The sequence below is a fragment of the Argentina anserina genome, chromosome 2, assembly GCF_933775445.1.
Source record: "Argentina anserina chromosome 2, drPotAnse1.1, whole genome shotgun sequence".
Classification (NCBI taxonomy): domain Eukaryota; kingdom Viridiplantae; phylum Streptophyta; class Magnoliopsida; order Rosales; family Rosaceae; genus Argentina; species Argentina anserina.
The window spans coordinates 26691883-26712088 of record NC_065873.1 but is presented as its reverse complement, the minus strand read 5'-3'; the positions used below and the strand labels follow the sequence as shown (position 1 = coordinate 26712088).

The following is a 20206-nucleotide window of genomic DNA, read 5'->3' as shown; positions in this document are numbered from 1 at the left end:
GAATACGACAGAATACGATGTCGGAAACATTTAAAAAGACAGTTATATCCCTCTGTATAAAACTTACAGAATGGGCTACGGTCCAATAAGGTCACCAAAACGCACCGTTTTAAGTATTCATATTTATGTCTCCCTCGCCGGAGACTGATGAGCTTTACTCAAGTTTGAACGGAGTAGAGATGGTTGAAGCTGAAGACGTAGGGCCTGCTATGAGAGCTCTCGGATCTCTGTTGAAGCTCACTCAAGTCTTCCTCTGGTGCTTTTCTTATTCTCTCTGATTCTCCTCCGCCAAACTACTAGGGTTTTGTGAGGCGGTAGGCTCTGTGATTATTCGGTTTAACCCAATTTTTGTCTGCTTGACAGGGACGACGGCACATGGAACGATGGGACTGTAAGTGTTTGCTTTCTTCAGCGCAATTTTAATTTCTGTGATTTAAGTTTGACACTCGTTACTGAATGCTGTGAATTTCGCCGACGATTACAGAAACCAGTTCAGGATGACGGAGACGATGGCTCAAAGGCTGTTTCCCCAGGCTAGTGATTACACTTTTATGCTTGCTTTGTTTTGTTCAACCATCTGCTTTTGATTTTCTAGAGCTCATGGTGTGTTTAGCACTTCGATTGTATCATTTAGGGTAGTAGTTAGTTTAATTGATTTTGCTGGGTTTCAGAATGTGGAGCTTTGCCGGAGGATATGGAACTTACTAGGCAGATGAGTGAGTTGGGGCTTCCGGTCTCGTTTCGAACAAATAAGGAGGTACTTTAGCTTGTTTTGTGATTTCAATTGAAGTGTTTAAGTACTGGTTATTTAGCATTTACATTCCCCACTACAAGCACTAGCATTATTATTCGGATTTGTTTATGTTGAGAACTTATATGCAGAAGCAGAAAAGGAAGACTGGAGGCAAAAGGAAGGGAATATGCGTGAATGATTCTGTTACTTCTCAAGACACTGTGGGTGAAGCCCTGGGCTCTTCCAAAGTGAGTGTGGAGGAGAGTGTATCTCCTATTATATTTGATGATAATCCAAGCAGTGTTTTGTGTTGTATGTCGATGATGGGCCAAAGCGAATCATCTTGCTCTGATGTTGCAGTTGATGCTACCAAAGTGCATTGCCCCTCTGGTGAAGGAGATGCTCCAGCAAGTATGATTGAGATTTCTAGAGATTCTGACGCGGAACTACATAATGGGAGACTCCGGATTGTTTCTGATGATGGCCAGGATTGTGGTTCATTACACAACAGTGCTGTGGTCACTGATGTAACAAGCATTTCGGCGAGGTCAACTGGCTTAGATGCTGCACTATACCCAGGCAGCTGTTCAGAAAATGCTGCTTATGTCCATAATAAGATGAAGCCAGATGAAAGACTGTTGGAGCATGAACACTTAGAGTGTTCAATAATAGCTTGTCATGAAGGGGAACTTACCAAAGCTGGTCAGGATCACGTCCTTGAGCAGCCAAGTGTATCTGAATCAGCCTCACATTCTATGTGTTCAGAAGTACTTGACAGTGATGAATTAGACGGCCAACAAAGAGGTGATATTGGAGACTGGATGGTATGTTGGGATTGCTACTATATGAGAAATTACTTCTATAATATGAGAACACAGACTTCCACATGGTACCCACCTGAGGGCATGGAACATTTAGAAATTTTTGAGACAAATGAAGGTGTTGCTGAAGTATCTCAGATGGATGTCACCACGAACTTAAAGACAACAGTTTTATGTGATCTGGGTAAAATTGATTCATTTGAAGAACACAGAAATGATGAGGCATTACACAGTCAACCATATGATGTGCTCTCAAGGGGTGTCGAACTCAGTGTCAATTCTATGTCTGATACATCCACATCAACTGTCAGTGCAAGCATATATCGTGAGATTTCGGATGAACTGAATCAGAGGAATAACAATGGCGATGATGGAAATGCATCATGCTTGTCATCAAATCAAATCCACATTGCTGGGTAAATATGTTTTCAATTGATGTGTTTTTGTCATTTGGAACTTATTATTCTGATTATGCTGTTATATGAGTATAAAACACTAAGACTTTTATTCTTAATGGATTGTGCCATTGTGTTCACACTTGCAGAGACCAAACCATGCCGCTGGTTGCTGATGAGGCCTGCAACTGTAATCTGCAATTAGGAAAAAGTGAAGAAACAAATACTTGTCATCTCTATGATAAACCGAATAAAGTTCACTCTTGTGAGGAAATCCCTAAATATTGTGAACAAGAGGAAGCCATTCAAAGATTAGATATGTGCAGGTTGAATTTGTTTTTAATTGTTGCTTATCTGTCTGAAATCTACAAAGTTTCTAATATTTTTCTGTGCAGCACGTCTAATACATGCACTGAGGAAGTCGAGGATAGGATTATGCATTCTGAAAGTGGAGTTCCAACAACAACTGAGTTGCAAATGATATCCAACTCTGCAGTAGTAAAACGAAAAAAGAAGGTCAGAAGAATTCGAAGTCACAGAAAATTCCACAACGAGAATGAAGGTACGATCTTAGTTTTGCTGTGTCCCTTGTTAGTCATTTACAAATTTTTTCTTCAGTGACTTTGTTTTCCAATAAACATACGCATGTTGCAGAAGTTCTAGCTGAAGGGTTGCTGAAGGAATTCTCTACTGATATTGGTAAATATTGGTGTCAGAGGTATCTCTTATTCTCCAGATATGATGATGGTATAAAAATGGATGAGGAAGGATGGTTTTCAGTTACACCAGAAGCTCTAGCTAGGCATCATGCCCAACGTTGTGGGTGTGGCATCATCATTGACTGTTTTACTGGAGTTGGTGGGAACGCCATCCAATTCGCTCAGATGTGAGTAATATCAAGATTATCGTAGAATTATTATGTTTCTGCTACTTTCTTCCAGTAAACACCATAAATGTTGATAGTTAAAGAAAAAAAATCATGTCAGAACTTTGAATAGAAATTGCAACTGTATGTATTTGTTTGCATGCATTGTGTCCATATGTACATACAAATTTCTCAGTTGATCAAGCATTCACCTAAGCTTCTGGAGTTATAGTTAGCCATGCACACTCGAATAATGATTAAACTATGTAATCGGTTAATTGCTAACATCATTGATCATTTCCCACTGATATTGTTATTCCAAACATCTTGATATGATGCTATCTGAGTGTATATTTTTTGCCTTATGCTTTTAGTGGATGCTTTGCCAGTTTCATTTTTTTTACTTTGATGAATGGCACACTGACAGAACTTTACTTTTTATGTACACATTGCAGAAGCAAACATGTGACTGCCATTGATATTGATCCAACAAGAATTGATTATGCTCAACATAATGCTGCAATCTATGGAGTAGATGAAAGGATAGATTTTATAAAGGGGGACTTTTTCCATTTGGCATCAAGATTGAAGGTACTAAAGCTGACTTCTCTTGAATTATTTGATGATGTGATTCGTATAGGTGGGGTTTGCGACATAATTTCAGTGACAAATTACTGTTGATTTGTCATGCTTCACCTCTATTTGCTGTGGGTCACCATGACTATTTGAAGTTCCAGTTCTACAGATCTGATTCTTGTTATGTGAATTTGCCAAATTTATATCCCTGCCAGTGGCAATTTAATTTTTTTTTTCAATTATAGGCTTTTGTTCAATGTATCTTGAAACCGTCAGTGTTCCTCTTACTGCAGGCAGATACAGTCTTTTTGTCACCCCCATGGGGAGGACCTGATTATGCTAGAGAAGAGACGTATGACATTATGACAATGCTCAAGCCACATGATGGGTTTGTTTTCCTCCACTCTTAATCTTACTCCCTTCAATTTCTAAGTCCAGCTTGCGAATCATATTGATTTTCTGCTCCTTCTCCTCTTTCATCACTTCATTCTAACTCAGTGATGTGCTTGCAGATGTTTTCTCTTCAACACTGCAAAGCAAGTTGCTTCCAACATTGTCATGTTTCTTCCTAGAAATGTTGATATCAACCAATTAGCAGAGTTGTCTCTTTCAGGGACTCCACCATGGTCACTAGAGGTATTTTCTTTTCTTTATTGCATTATATATCCGTGCCTTCAATGTCTCCTCTTACTCACAGGACAGTCTAGTAAATAGATTGTGGAGTCATAATAATCATATACCATTACTGATTGTTGTATGTGATGTTAGGTGGAGAAAAACTTTGTAAATGGCAAGTTGAAGGGAGTAACTGCTTACTTCAGTGACACGGCAGGGAGAGAATAACATATATATCAATATTTGTATCCTTACTTTGCCAGAGTATGAACGTCTATGCAAGTTTTGCCTTCACATTACAGAAGTCAGTAGAGAATGATCTGCCATGAGCAACTACGCTCTAGCTGCAAGGAACAGCCTCCTCAGAATAGGTGTGCTGGTGCTTCCATTTCAACTCTCCTGCATTTGATAAAAGTTCTTAATAAGGAAGTCACAGATTACAGCATTGTAATAGCATACAGCCCTGCAAACTAGGAGTCTAGAACTACAAATTGACGAGGGAAAAGGGGGCGTGTTAGAGATTAAAGAATAGTAATCACCTTCCATATTATAAATCTGAATCAATGTGTTTGGTGATCAAGGATGGTCGGAAGTCGTAACAGGGCTAATAAGATGACTGGTCAGGAAGGTGGAGACTGGAGAGTAATGCCTGCCAAGTTCGTTTATTATAATTCAAACAGGCCAATGCAATGAGCTTGGGTCTGCTAAAAATAATTGATTTCAGTCAGATTAGAACTTTTCCATTAAATTAAACAACACCGGCGGAGATTATGGGAATATATAGAGCTGTTGATCTCCATTAACCCCGTTTGACGGCACAAATTGAGGCTGTGTAGCTGCCATTAGTTGGACATAAAAATAGCTCCAGTTACCCATCGCACCAAAAAAATCATCATAGACCCGAGTGAGGTTGGGTAAAACGAGTAATGTACTCGACAATTTGTCGTACCAGAAAGAAAAAGGAAGTGAAATCTCAGACATAAGGACCTGTACAAGAGAATATTGAATCAATTCAACGGAGCTTGGTGATGGAGGAACAGAAAGATTGCCCTATGATTGCCCATATTCAAACCCGCGGTTGCTTTCTGCTTTTCCTTTTTACCTGAAGTCCTGAATGAATGAATATGTTAATGCATGATGTTCTTTGTACCTATTGCTGGTTCAAATCAAACTCTCCCATCAATTCAATCACGATGACCACACTGATTAGATGCAATCGTATAGTTTGTCCAATTTCACCATTACATCCAGCAATCTATTTGTCTCCATTAGTATGCTTTTCTTGTCTTCCAACGACAATTGTGTGAGTATAAAATTCTATGTTAATATTTGAGATTAAAACTCGTGAATTTCACTTCTTCTGTCGCACTCTAAATAGTTTCTTTACTGTATCAAGATTTCAAACGATAACATCTCAAATTGGTTTGAAGGAAACTGTATGTTGGCATCAGTGCGTTCGAATTTCATCATTGACATTCAAAAATTCTTGCATTTTGAGAGTAACCGGAACCTCCAATCCACCCCGACAACCCAAAAAGAAGTCCGTGTTACTCCGGCCCACCTTCAGACCCGGACCCGAAGACTAACCCAAAAAGTTTGCTGACACATGACAGGTGAGTCCCACTTTCATTTTCTTCTAGTTAAAATTTAAAAAAACCGAATCACGATCCCAGCATTAAAAGAAGCAAAACCCTCTGATCCCCACTAGATTAGTATAAGTATAATCCATCTGATCGGAATTAATTGCATAACTAGGTATTTAATTTAATTAACTATCTGTCATGTCGTATGTAAATTGCTTGAGGAAATCTATTCTCAAACTTATAAAGATAAATGTGAAAACACATTTACTCTTGCCGAGTCTAGATCGTAGGTTGTTACCGGAAATAAATTTACCAATTATTTTTTATTTACCCACTATTTTAAATTTATAATATTTATTTTTATTTTTATTTAAATAATAATTAAATAATTAGATATATATCTTAAATTTAGAAAGATCAACACAAATCTGACAAATAAAAAGTGGTTGTTATAGCATTAAAGAAAATCTGTAGCCGAGGCTGTAGATAAATTGTAAGTTGTGTTAATCGGTGTAATAATTAGAAAATGAATAAAAATATTTGTAGCGTGATTTGCAAAGCATAATGACAGTGACTTTCCCATAAACAAATCAATTTTTTTTCCTAATACCCGCCATTTCACTCGGTCACTCCCTAAACCGAATCTCCTTCCTCCTCCGTGTGAACGCTCCACCGGTGAATTAACAATGTCGGAGCATCGATCCGGTTCAAGAGTCCGAGACTCCAGCCCTGACTCGGTCATTTACACCCTCGACTCCAGCCTCTTCTCCTCCTCCGCCTCCGCCAGCGTTGACCGCTGCTCCTTCGCCTCCGAAGCCCTCGACCACGACTCCACCGCCTCCGAGATCTCTCCGGTAGCACTCCCCCCAAACCCTCTGCATGCTTCTCTTTCACTCCCATTTCCAATTAATCAAACTCTTAATGCAGAACTCGGTCCGCCGCCAGCTCGAGGACACCTCGGATCCGAATAGCAATCCGGGTTCACACAGCCACGGCCACGGCCACGTTCGTCGATCCAGAAAAGGAGAAAAGGCCAAAGGTAGTGGTAGTACAGCTAAGCTCAGAGACGACGACGTCGCTTTTGCTCCTTTCAATTTTTTGTTTTTCAAACGATGTGACTTTCTGTTTTCTCCCTGACTTCACTCTCTTTTGGCCTGGAGCTCGCACAGTTCAAAACCAAGACCACGACGCGGATTCGGTTCTTGATTCGGCACGCAGCTCTTTCTCTCTCGCCTTGAAAGGTACTAAAGCTACTACTATTTTTTTGTCCAATACAATCCAAACGTGGAGTGACTCTTGCTTTGTATAGAATGCCAGGACCGACGATCTAGATCTGAGGCTCTGCTGAATAAGCTGGACCGCCCGAGACCGGCTTCTCTGGATTTGAACAATGCCTCTGCCGCCTCGTCGCCGAGACTGGGGACGTTGAAGAAGAGCTCGATGGCGTCACGCATGTCCGGAACATTTCCCAGTCCCGGAACTCCTACTTACCGCCACACTGGTCCTGGAGTGCAGAAAGGTTGGAGCTCGGAGCGAGTCCCGCCGAGTGCTAATTTGGGGAGGAAGAATACTACTGCAGCTGCTATGTTGCCGTTTAATAACGGGAGGACGTTGCCGTCCAAGTGGGAAGATGCAGAGAGGTGGATTTTTAGTCCGGTTCAGGGGGATGGTGTGATGAGGCTGTCGAATCAGCAGGCGCAGAGGAGGCCCAAGGCAAAGAGTGGTCCGCTCGGTCCTCCTGGAGTTGCGTATTATTCGTTGTACTCGCCGGCAATGCCCATGTTTGATGGGGGCAGTGTTCCTAATTTCATGGCGGGTTCTCCGTTTTCGGCTGGGGTTATGACAGTGGATGGGATGGCATTCCACTCCTCCGGCGCTCATAATGGGGCCTTTCCGGTTAGGCATGAGCCTTGCATTGCTCGTTCCGTTAGTGTGCATGGTTGCTCTGAGGTGTTGGACCAGCAGTCATCACTGCCTGATTCTCAAGGTAATTGTTTAATTTGGTTACATTATATTGTATTTCTAATTAGTGGAATCTGTATTGAGCAAACAATTTGTAGTCTCTCTCTCTCTCTCTCTCTCTCTCTCAGCACTGACGAAAATTAGATGTTGTTTCATAATTATAGGTAGTTCAGTGGAACTATTGTATATTCTTGAATACTGATGTTTTGCCTGTGTCCATTGGTAAATCATCAGATGAAAAGTTTGATGGGGTTAAGGATGCGGCCACCAATGTGTCTCGCGCAGTTTCACGAAGGGACATGGCAACCCAAATGAGCCCTGATGATAGCACTCACTCATCTCCCAAGGAGGGACAGGATTACTCTGCTTCCACTTCCTCGCCCTTCCTTATTGAGGGAATGCAGAGTGCCGCCTCTTTGAAATTGGAAGTCAGGGATGTGCAGGTTGATGAAAGGGTCACTGTGACAAGGTGGTCCAAGAAACACAAAATCCGATTACCTGGGAAGGGCTCTGATATTGTTGATAGGTGGAAAAAGAAAGATGCTGATGTTCGATCTTGTGCTTGGGATCTCTCTGATTCAGCAAAGAATGTTTCAAAGTATGTTTTCTACATAATCTTTTTTTGTATATATAGTTATATTATGAAGTGTGTTTGTGATTGATAATGTCAACCTGTAGCTAAAATTATATTCATCCAAATCTTATGAAGAAATAGCCATTAAAAAAAAATGAAGGGTGGTAGACACTACTAATATGTATTGCTGACCTCTGTCTTTCATCAGAGTTAAAAGAGAAGAAGCCAAAATTGCTGCATGGGAGAATTTGCAGAAGGCAAAAGCTGAGGCAGCAATACGAAAACTAGAGGTTTTTCTCTCTATCTCTCAATGTGTTTCTAACTTTCTATAGAGTGGTAACTACCTAAGTGTCCCATGTCGAACATAAGTTTTATCGTAGACTAGTATATGAGCCGCTAGGTATCTTCCCCTTGTAACCAGATTTGTGTTGGCAAGTCGGGAAAAAGGTAATATTATAGCAATCAATGAGGAGTTGTAGGGGAAATGCAACTAACTGTATATTATCATACTTTCCAGATTTATGCTGATTGTATAAGACATGTCAGGTGATGTCACATTGTGTTTAATTGTTGCAATATCTCTAATCTGTTTCAGATGAAGCTGGAAAAGAAGAGGTCATCATCCATGGATAAAATTATGAACAAGTTGAGATCAGCGCAGAAGAAAGCTCAAGACATGAGAAGCTCAGTATCAGAAAATCAAGCACATGATGGAAGGAGCTCACGTAAATCTTTAATAATTCGCAGGACTCATCATATCGGTTCTTTGAGTGGTTGCTTTATGTGTCATGCTTTCTAATGCCTCAGTCAGCCATTTGTTGTTCCACTTGAGCTAAAAAGCAAGGTACCTGTTCAATACTTAGCTGTAACCTTATCAAAAACTGATGATACTCCTTAGTATCTAGCATCTGCTGCTGTTTTATATGATCATATAAGGATAAGGCTTTTATGTGATTATGTTTTAATCAACATAATCGCATAGTTGATTATGTACCACATGAGGCTCTTAAAAGAGTTTGTATGTAATTGTCATTGGTTTCAATACAAGTGTGATTATGTAGTTACTGAAAATGTCTAATTTAATATACATGCATGTCCTGGGTCTGCTCTAATGGATATGAACCTCTTTCTGTTTCGTATGCTATGTTACGGTGCTGAACTTTCATTTACATCTCTTTCCAGGTTAAGTAACTGAGGTATGGAGGATTAGAGCATGAATGGGTGGCGTATATCAGTTAGCAGCTACTATTTTGACACAATCATTGTCAACACTTGTCTGTTGGTGTGAAAATTCCGGTACCTCAAGTTCAGTATTAGATGACTAGGATGGTAGTAAGTTTTGGGGGATTCAATTACTAGTAATGCTTTTCTGTATGTAAATCAAAGACCTTTAGCTTATATACCTGCTTTGTTATATATATTTCCACTATAAATATGCTGCTTGTGCAGATTGAAATACAATCCATCTAGTTGAGCTATTTACATATTACAAGGTAAATCAAGGTGTTATTCTATTCCGAGTGTTGTACTTTAGGAGTTTCTTTAGGAAGAAGCAGGGTCCCCAATCTCGTAAGATTAACATAATCTTGAGGAATATGGTCTGGGATTCCTGGAAATACTAATCCGGCTACCCTCCAAAGTCTCATAAACCAGCCTTCCCTGTATTCTGAACCCTTCACCAAAGGGAGTATAAAGCTCCTAATCAGCTCCCACACTGCGTTCAGTCTATTTGGTATGAACCATCGCAAGCTAAAGTAGTTCTTATTGGGTTCCTCCTTCAAAACCTGCTCAAAACCCAAATGGATGTTTATGTTAGTATCACTCGAGATTTCTCTCATGCCTGAGGTTGTACTAGAGAGAAGAGAGACTGACCTTTCCTCCATAGCAGCTGTTGTAGTATAGAGTTGGCCCAAAGTGCTCGAACAAGAGGGCTTTATCATCAAAAGGTACTCTAGGCACCAAGTCATTGTTGTAAACATACCTCATATACCTCACATCATGATTCCTAAACTTTTCCTTCATGAACTCCCCAAACTTCTCATCTCCAACCCTCGGCTGTCCGAACGTGTAAACCCCCTCCAACCTCTCCAGCAACCATGCATACTCACAATCGTGCATTGCTAGCACCCCGGCGAACAAAACTGCCAACGCGCCGCCCAAGCTGTGCCCCGTCAATATAAACTTCGCATTCTCATCCTCTTGAAGCAAATCTTTCAGCATTTTTCTGATTGTGTAGTAAGCAAACTGAGAGTGTTGATCATCATTTTCAAGTTCAAGTGGCCACCGATTTTCCGGTTGCATGCCGAGAGCTTTCATGAAGCCACCGTGCGTCTTACCGACTTTGTTGAACTGGCACCATGAGATGTCGAAATCGATCCTCCATGCATCCGCATTGAATGGGGCAGTGCCTCTAAATGCCACCACAATCAGGTTAGGGTCAGATTGTGTGTCTTTGAACAAGAAGGCCTGTGTCGAATCTCTTCCTTGGTAACCTGTGCAATGAGCTCTACTACTTAGGCTTGGCTTTCAGACCATTCTGGCCAAACTTACTTTTAAAAGAAGAAATTAGAAGAAGATGTTCGACCAAAAAAAATTAGAAGAAGATGTAAGATCTATGATACATTTTCACCAAGTACTTTTCTTTTTCTTTTAGCCATCAACATTTTAAGATGCAATGAATAAGAAGCAAGTACTTTTCTCAGTTTCTGTCTTTTCTCAGCAATATTTTCTTAAGATTAAATGCATAAAATGCAACATCTTTGGACCCTTGTTATAGAGGCTTGGATACAAGAGTGAGATTCACACTTTTAGTTTACAATACATGATGTTTCCCTTTACAGAATCACAGTTCACGTTGAATTTGGCGTTGTGAATTTCATTTTAAAGGGAAGAAATATGGAGATTTTTCTTACTAGCATAAGGTTAAACTTATATTTCAAGATTAATTATAAATGTTCATATCCATTTTGATCAAATTGATGATATTTTAAGGTAATTGGAGTTTCTATATACGAGAGTTCATAGCTCATAAGAAACGTGTTTTACTTAATTACAAGATCAACCTGTCATAGGTCATAAGAAAGAAAACATGTTTACTTACACGGGTCAGTACACGCACTAACTATGGAAATCAGACGAGATCGATTATGGTTGATTTATTACTTTACATAAAATATAGTAACATATATACTAATAAATATACCATCTCAAAAAGGAAATGACAGGACAGACATTAATTAAAATGATAGTGACCTTAATAATCAATTACATACTAACTAATTGTAGGTTTGCTCCTTAGTTCATTAGTTCTTACGTACCGTTCCAAAAATTGTAGAATCCAATGAATTTCATCTGCATACGGATAAGATATAAATTAGTTCATCGTTATCATCATAAGGAACATGAAGTGATGATGCCATGCATGAGGCTAATGACTTTGGTGTTCACAAAACCTTCCAGTGATGATTAACGACGGATTGTACGAGGTCTTTGTTCTCGTATGATAACTTAGCAGCCATAATGGAGAGAACCGCTTTGTATCTTGTATTCTCAGGTTTGATGCTCTTGTCTAATTCAATTCTCGTGTCCAGATTTCCCAACACTGATCTAGATGATAATGAATCCGGCTCGACCACCTTTCCTGCACCCCATTTTAATTAATCATCCATAATGAGTCTTCTTTGTAAATTTTGTTCGACTTCTTCAAATAATCTTACATCAGATGGACCAGCTACTAATGACTTCATATATGTATAGAAGACAATCAATCCGGTCGAACCCAGATAACTGATCACACATATCATCAAAGGTTTAGCCATGTTCTGGCTACACATCTGATTACATATTCACGACAATGCAAAAAATAATTACGTACCTCTCAGCCAGTTTAAGAAGAGCATGAGTAGTCCGCCATTGATCGAAATAAGGTTGAGCCATTTCTGCAGCACATCCCCTATTTTCGCCAGAGGAACACGGATGTATAAGAAGACCCATTGCACTATAACAGAGACGAGGATTATCCATTTTCTCTCTAACTTCCCTTCTTCTGAGGACTCGATGAATCTTTCGTTCTCTAAATCCGAGGAAAACAGAGAGCGAATAATTTCGATGATTGTTGCTTTTTCTGGCTTCAGAGACAAGTAACTGTCACATACAGATTCCTTAGAAGCCATGCTAATATTGAGCTGGAATGGCTTGGAAGCAAGGTGATCGATTTCTGAGCTAGCTATTTCAAATGTCTGACTGGAAATTTTAAAGCCTGCACCGGCCAGTGAAATGTAGGAAATAGATTCTATGGGTGCGCTGTTGTATATATACACAAAGTAGGCTTCTAGCTAGATGCTTAATTTCTTACGCAAATAATCAAACGTTGGCACTTGACATGGTGCGATGGTAGCTATCCAACATGAAATTAATGAAGGATTCTTATTATTATTTTGCTTTTTGGAGTTTTTCGTGAAAAGTCAAAAATAGAAACTTAGAGTTCTCAGATTGCTATTTTAATAGTCGTAAAATTGAGTTGCATATCAAATAAGAAAAAATAATTATACTTACTTAGTACATAGTCTATAATCTCTTTAATATTATTAGTCAAGTTTTAATGTGTTTGTTTTTATTAATTATTCATATTTTTATAATATTAAATATTTTATCTTTTCACTCCGTGTATGTTTATCACACCATGCAATAATATAATTGATTAAGTACATCACATTGCTACGTGGTATTCTAAGTACACATACATAATAGTTGCTCATCAAATAATTGCTCTAATTATTTGGCAACTCCAATAATTAACTTAGCACATGCATACTTCCTTAATGTCATCGATAATCGATAATTTCTCATACTTCCTTGTAATATGCCTCATCTCGATCTATCTCGTAAAAAAGAGAGAGCATATCAATTGAAAAATCAGTAGTCAAGCGCACGTGCTTCGGTTTAGCTCAATTAGATTAAGCACTTACGTGACTCACAAGCAGCAAGGGGATCGAGCGAGGAGAATGGAAGCACCAGAGAAATGTAGGAATCGGGTTCTATATTATGAAGACTGGGTATGTGGAGATCAAAGAAACGTGTTTTTCTTTAGTATATATGAAGCAGTTTTATATGGGTGGAGAGGGGAGAGGAGTGATTAATTTATGCAGGTACCAACTTCCAGCCCTTGAATATGCATACTACAGTGGACGTCAAGCCCGTAGGTTATCCAATGCATAGTTGATTTTTTTAGGAAGGGGGCATTTATATACACGCCCAAAAAGGTACACATGTTTTACATTTAGTAAATTCTTAGATTTACACCCAACACTATTTATTAGGTTTATATTCAGCCCACTCTTTTATTTTTAAATTACAAAAATGTCACTATTAAAAACTGATTTACATTAGTGATAAGTCAATAAATAAATTATGTTTTCTCATTAACTACCTTAATTATAGATCTTCATGGTCCCTTAACAGTAGCCGTTTTTCTTTTACTCATTATTATTCTAAATTTATGGATCAGTTCCTTACATATCTAGAATTTATGAGATTTATAAATTAAAATCAATTCAATATCGAAATTACTTCATGAGAATTTTAACTTTCTATTTCAAAGGTTTGTCATTTTCAGTAATTTATTTGCAACCTAAATTTGAGGTAGAATTTAAGTTTTTTCCCTTATTTAATAGGTTTTTAGTTATAATTACAACCTAAGGATTAAGTATGTATATATATAGACTATAGTTTAGGTATGAATTTTACATCAATCTGTTTGTTTGGTTTACTATCATCCCAAATATCTCTTTCATAGGTTGAGTTTGAAATTTGTACCAATATGCATATGCATGTTTCTATCTATTAGGTAACAGTAGACTGTGAAAAAAATAAAAAGTAAAAACCTAAACAAAGGATTTATCATACGAAAAATCATGTTACAATGATACGGGAAAAAAATTGAGAAAATATATATCTCATGGGAAACATACATTATTGGTATATTCAAAAAATGTAAACGAGTGAATGATACATGTAAACACAACAACCTTGAAATTCTCTCATATGATTTTCAAAAGTCGAATTAGTGTTATATTCTGAAACTTTGATAATAGCTACATATATATATATAATAGAAATTTTCTCAAGGAAAATTTGAAATGGAATATTTCAGCAATTTAAAGTAAAAAAGTTTTCAATACACACTATATATCTCTTAATACACATCACGTTATTTTAATTTTCACATAATCTGATTTAAGTTAGTTAAAAATGATCATAATATACATATTATTATTGGAAAATAAAAAAGAGGAAACAAAAAAGAATAACTGAATTTACTTAAACACCCCTTTTGTTTCTATACCTCATACGTTTTTGTTCATAATTTTTGACTATTAAGATAATTATATGAATGACCTTATATGAATCTCTCCGTTGAACTATGTGTTCTATTTTAAAATTGATTGTATATTTTTTTTTAAAGATATCTCCAAAAAGTATAGGGCCCCCTGGCCCCGGGTTCCGTCTTTGGACGCAGCTAGTTTAAAGGAAAACTATAAAAGGGATAGAAATCTTGCATAGAAATAGAGCAGGTCAGTATATAATTAGTCAAGCGTGTGATTTTGTCAAGCTCATCTAGTTTGATCGAATCTTAAACTGCAAATCAAGTTGTACACTCGTTCCTCGGAATAACTTTCTCAGTCAATTAATTGGATCTCTCATATCAATCCTGAATGCCAAGATTTTTTTATATTTCACTTCAACATACATATATTTTAGTCATGGCGAATAACAATCTCCTTGATTGATATTTCAAAACTATGCCTATGCCTTCTAGCTAGCTAGGTCCGTGTAAGCAACCTGCTAGCTAGCTACTCAATAAAACAGGCAAAAATTTCCAGATAATTTGTGATCGACGAGTCTTTACAAGCTGCTATTCAATAAATATTCGGTTGTTCTTAACTTAGGTTTAACGTACATCTTTCCGAGGAGTCAATATTTTGTTGTTTTGACAATTTTCGAGGAGTCAATATTCTTTTGTTTTGACAATGTGATTAAATTAGGTCTAACGTATATCTTTCCGCATAAAGTACGTCCAAATGTGTCGAGCCAAGCATGCTAGTCCATTTCCACCGATCCACAATCCTACAATCGGCAAACCATAGTTTTTGAATCTCTTCCAAGTAGGTCCGGGACTTTACATATGAGAATTGTTTAGAACTATCAGAATCGCACTGAAATGGTCGATTAGATTCGATTCCAAAAAAAATAAATTATTAACTCTAGAGGAACTGCACCGAAACAACCGACTGATTCGATTTGATTCCAGTTTCTATTTTTGAAAATGATTTTGGAATCGTTAGAACCGAGTATTCACAATTATATAAAAAAAATCCTAAAAGAAATATTTTTCGTCACCGCATCACTCATCACTTTATTTTCTTTACTTCTTAGGCTCCTACTAATCATTATATAAACTAAAAAAACTATTCACTTTGCCTTACGCCCTGACTTCCTCTAATATTTTGTTACTCCCTATAATCTAAATTATCCTAGGTTTGCAGTCTCTCTCTCTCTCAATTATTTTTGAAATAATTGATTATGTTAATTGTTGATCATTGGGTAACTGTACTAAAGAGGTTATTGACGTTTTGTATTTGCATTTTGAAGTTGGTATTTTATTTGGTTATTGTTTAAAGGTTGGAGATAAATATATATTATAGTCAACTTTTGGAACCGTAAAATCTGAAAACCGACCTGATATTTGCGATTCGATTCGATTCCTGTTCTGGAAGCAAATGCTGCTAAATCCGGACCATTTTTTCTTTTTTTTTTATTCCGGTTCCGATTATGAAAAAAAATCAGTATTTTAGAACCGGTCTCAAGCCTACTTCCAAGTGATGGAACCAGTCTAAGAATATCTTACATATGTTTTCTAAAGTTGATTGAAATATGAAACTGTTTTGATTCACATTTGGTGCAATTGACAATTACATCATCATCCGTTTTTAATTTTTTAAGTTACAACAATACCAAATTAGGCCTCAAACAATTTTTAACGTTCCCATGGCTTCTTTTTAAAAAAAAAAATTAGAATTACATATAACAATGACTAATTGGCATTACCACTTGTGACTCCACCCACTCTGGCCTATTCTAGCCCCTTTAGCGATATTATTGCCGACGAGAATAGAATAGTTGGTTCAGCGAGCACAAATCCATTATGAATTTCAAAGTGGATTAGGACACGAAATTTGTAAAAGTTGTTGTGTTGTGTTGGAATAAATACAGGTACATCTCTCCTATCATAAGATTTCAGAATTTGATGATCCATTGAAGAATAATGGGATGGCCAAAAACTGGATTGTGCCACTCTCCCTCGATGGGGACCCTACTCCTCCAATCCGACCAACCAACACGTGGTAAATGACCATTTCAAAAAAAAAAAACATGTGGTAAATGACCCTTTTTGGTTTTATCCTTCATCCAACATGTGGAGTATGATGATGACTTGATCTATTTCACTAGTCAATTTTATTTAGGGGACATTTTTTTAAATAAACCTACACATTTAATTTAATAATACATTATTTTTCGCTTTTATCAAAATTACATACGGTCACTATTTAATTTCATTAGTCAACTATTAGAATTGAATTATAGTTTAAATACCTTAATTGTAGATTTCTTTCCTGATTTTAAATTTTTTTTCAACTCATCAATATTGCTAGAATTAAGGAAGCTACTTTACTTTTTTTTTTAATAAACCACTATTTTGAATAAAAAAGGGAATCAATGTCAAAATAGTCATTACATATTCATCTGCTACCATCTCCATATAGACAAGAGGCTGTGATCATACTCACATGATACATAACATATGTCTACTCATTATAAATTAAGCACGACTTATTCATCTTACAACTATGAGCAAGCGTAATTATAAAAACATTATTCAAAATTAAAAAAAGACCTTAAATTTTGTCCTTACTTTTAACATTAGGGCTAATAGAATAATCAGAAAAAACCTCAAACATAATTTTGTCAATGGCCTTCAGATAGTACCGAGGACCTCCCAAGAACACCTTGTTGCGATCATACGCCAGGTTAAACTTGAAAACCAACTTGTTATTTGGTTGAGATAGCACCTTGAAGCCGTGGTTGAGCACCCAAACCCTACGAAATTGGGATTGCAAATCACCAATAGTATAATATTTGGTGGTGAGAGGCTTGACAAGGAGGTAGAGTATGGAATTAGTTCACACCTTTGTTTCCTTGTTCGTTTGTGAGATGTTGATCACGTCGTCCTCATCTCCCAGTGTGAGCGCAAGGGAGGCGATAAAGCTTGTCGTCACTGATTCATGGGTGGAAGACATGATTGTGTGATGGAGGAGTAATGAGAATCACGACTAACATCGTGAGATTTTTGGTTTCGGAGACTATCAAAGCACGAGGGCTCTATGTGCGGCTAGGATTTTGATATCCTAGCAATACTCTAAGAATTCGTGGTTGCAGGAATCTACTTTACATGTATCTATATCAAAAGGTTTATAGATTTAAATAAGAAATAAATTGAGTAAATTAATTTTTTTATCTTAAAGGTAGTTTTTGAGTTTTAAAAACAATTTACTTCGTATGACCTTCAACATTTTGCACTAACTATTTATATTTCATTCTTCAACTTAACCTAATTCAAAGGTATATATATCTATTGATATCATTTCAGTAATTTAAGGTTTCTATCTTAAAGGTCGTTTTTGTATTGAAACTCATTACTTCGTACGTTCTTACCCTCAATAATTTGCACACTACTATTTCTTTTTCATTCTTCAATTAATTGTAACCTAATTCAAAGTTAAATATCAATTAAAAATAAATCTTTAAAGTATAAGTTTTATGTTCTTAACCTAACTAATAGAGTTACTTTACTTACAACCTATCTGTTAGATAAAAATATATAAAAATACCTAAACCAAAGATACTTGCAATTAAAAAAGATTTAAAAAAATCAATCTCAAGAATAACAAATGGATATGCATAGGTGGTAATGTGATACACATGTTCACAATAAACATATCGATTCAAATTTCTTCCTCTTTGCATTGGTTCAAAGGAAATGAATTGTTTGTATCAACATTTGCACTGTTTAGAGTTTAGCTAAATATAAATGTTTTTTCAATGCAAATATGACATGAATACTTGCATAAATTAGGTCATTATTCACATACTTTCAAATTGTTATAATTATACAACAAAACTCTACATAGAATGTTGTTAAAGGGCAATTCAGACATACAGACTAACACAAAATATGCACAAACACTCTAAAAGGAATGTTGCCTACGTGGATTGGGTATAGATTAAAAGAAAAAATATGTGTGGGTTTCTTTTTAAAGCTTGTCTTGAAAAATTAGGTTTTATTATAACTTTCTCTTTTATTTACTTTAGCTTTCAAGGCTTTAAACCCTATGTAAACCTAATTATTAATTTACATCATATCTATTCTCAAACAAGATATGTCTCGTCCATAATGCAGTTCGAAGATACATTGGCCTCTATGGTTGATAGAGCTTAAAGTCCAAGAGATAAAGACGGAAATCAAATTGAAGATCAAAAAGAAAAAAAGATTTCTTAATCGAAGAAGGAGAGCATTGAAGTCAATGTCTCCTTGCATGATCCATGTTTAGAGGACAAGGGAACACCTCTTACTCCAACACTGCATGCAGATTGCTAGAAGACCTTCCGATTTAGGTTGAAGATATATATGTTGCAGATAGATAGAGAATGGTCTTAGATGTCTCGATGCGAATTTTCTCACTATATACATGGCATAGGTCTTCTGAGTAGTTGTTCAACACTTGTTTGTTTGACTGTTTGTATTCCATCACTTAATTTTATTGATCATGGCAGGAGTGGACCTCTTAGCGAGCTTGTAGGACTATAGCCCAGTCGAAAATCGCTTTCAAATATTACAAAGTATATGTGTTAAACATACTAAAGTTTGAGTTAATGGAGTTGGCTAAAGGCCAAGTGCAATTAGAGGTGGCAAGTGGGCCGAAAAGCCCGAGTTCGCACGTTAAAAAGCGGTCCGGTTCGGTCATAATCGGTTATTTTAATGGGTTGAGATATATGAGCCCATGTGCTGGACCAGGCCCGAGTTTGTTTTGAACCCGACACGGTCCGAACACGATAAATTCGAGGACTGGTCCGTTAAACATAAAATTTTATATTATTTATATAAATATTTAAACAATTATATCAATGAGAATTGAATATACACGCTTTAAATCAAAACTTATTGACTATTTCACTATTTCAACAACATATATTAGTGAAATATTATCAAAGTAATGAAAAAAGATCATTGATTTGACATATGTAACATTTTAGAACTAAAATTATGAAATATGTTGTAGTATTTTATTACTATACTATTCTAAATAGATAAATAAAACATAATTTTCTAATAACACAAATTTGTTTCCTAATTATGTCTTAAATAAAAATGGGTCAGGTCGACCTACCTAATGTTTATGTAAATGGGTCGGCCCAACTCCGTTACAAACCCGGTTTTGGCCCGTTTGACACCTCTAAGTGCAATTAATCTTGGGTAGGACTGGTCATGGGTTCAATTCCCACATTCTTCTTTTTGTTTTCTCTTTTCTTTCATTCATGTTTATTTTTCCTCCTTCCAATTCTTTCCATTTTTTTCTCTATACTTATACTTTACAACTCTGTCTACTATTTTCTTTTAATAAATCTATATTATTTCTACTCTCCCATTTTTCTCACTATTATTCTTTAATTACAACATATTATTTACAAATTCTATAGATATTTAATTTTTCATAAAAATATTTAATATCTAAAACCAGCCATACCCATTCTTTATTCCTAGTTCCGCCAATACATGCCTATCTTTTGCTCTGCTAGAAATATATATGTAATCCTGGTTATTGCTGGGATGATGTGTTGTGGACTGAAGCAACTAATATGTATCGGATTTAATCTGTCTATGCATGATCAAGATTCTATTCTTGACACATTAGCATACGCATACACGCACTCGTCTCTTTCAGAAATAAGTCAAATAACACAACTT

The 20206-nt window shown here is 36.6% G+C and overlaps 3 protein-coding genes across 4 annotated transcripts; 2 read left to right on the top strand and 1 right to left on the bottom strand.

Annotated features, from left to right (window-relative positions):
- The first annotated feature begins 65 nt into the window (after positions 1 to 65).
- Positions 66 to 4450, top strand: LOC126784284 (uncharacterized). The gene is made up of 11 exons (XM_050509757.1): positions 66 to 256; positions 364 to 391; positions 485 to 533; positions 672 to 757; positions 883 to 1970; positions 2099 to 2511; positions 2604 to 2835; positions 3270 to 3405; positions 3684 to 3778; positions 3903 to 4026; positions 4159 to 4450. Exons 1-11 carry the CDS (start codon positions 126 to 128, stop codon positions 4231 to 4233), a joined length of 2457 nt encoding a protein of 818 aa, XP_050365714.1. The 5' UTR covers positions 66 to 125; the 3' UTR covers positions 4234 to 4450.
- Positions 4451 to 6213: 1763 nt separating this feature from the next.
- LOC126782476 (uncharacterized) lies at positions 6214 to 9622 on the top strand. 2 transcript variants are annotated; one of them, XM_050507731.1, is made up of 8 exons: positions 6214 to 6442; positions 6516 to 6627; positions 6758 to 6829; positions 6898 to 7575; positions 7785 to 8148; positions 8333 to 8414; positions 8720 to 8968; positions 9307 to 9622. In XM_050507731.1, exons 1-7 carry the CDS (start codon positions 6275 to 6277, stop codon positions 8921 to 8923), a joined length of 1680 nt encoding a protein of 559 aa, XP_050363688.1. In that variant the 5' UTR covers positions 6214 to 6274; the 3' UTR covers positions 8924 to 8968; positions 9307 to 9622. The 2 variants fall into 2 exon arrangements, with proteins under 2 accessions (XP_050363688.1, XP_050363687.1); XM_050507730.1 differs by having other exon boundaries at positions 6749 to 6829.
- A 7-nt stretch (positions 9623 to 9629) lies between these two features.
- On the bottom strand, positions 9630 to 12305 carry LOC126782477 (triacylglycerol lipase OBL1-like). The gene is made up of 5 exons (XM_050507732.1): positions 11999 to 12305; positions 11577 to 11764; positions 11442 to 11475; positions 9997 to 10616; positions 9630 to 9908 (listed from the first exon to the last, which is right to left on the bottom strand). The coding sequence occupies exons 1-5, from the start codon at positions 12294 to 12296 to the stop codon at positions 9636 to 9638; spliced, it is 1413 nt and encodes a 470-aa protein (XP_050363689.1). The 5' UTR covers positions 12297 to 12305; the 3' UTR covers positions 9630 to 9635.
- Positions 12306 to 20206: the final 7901 nt, after the last annotated feature.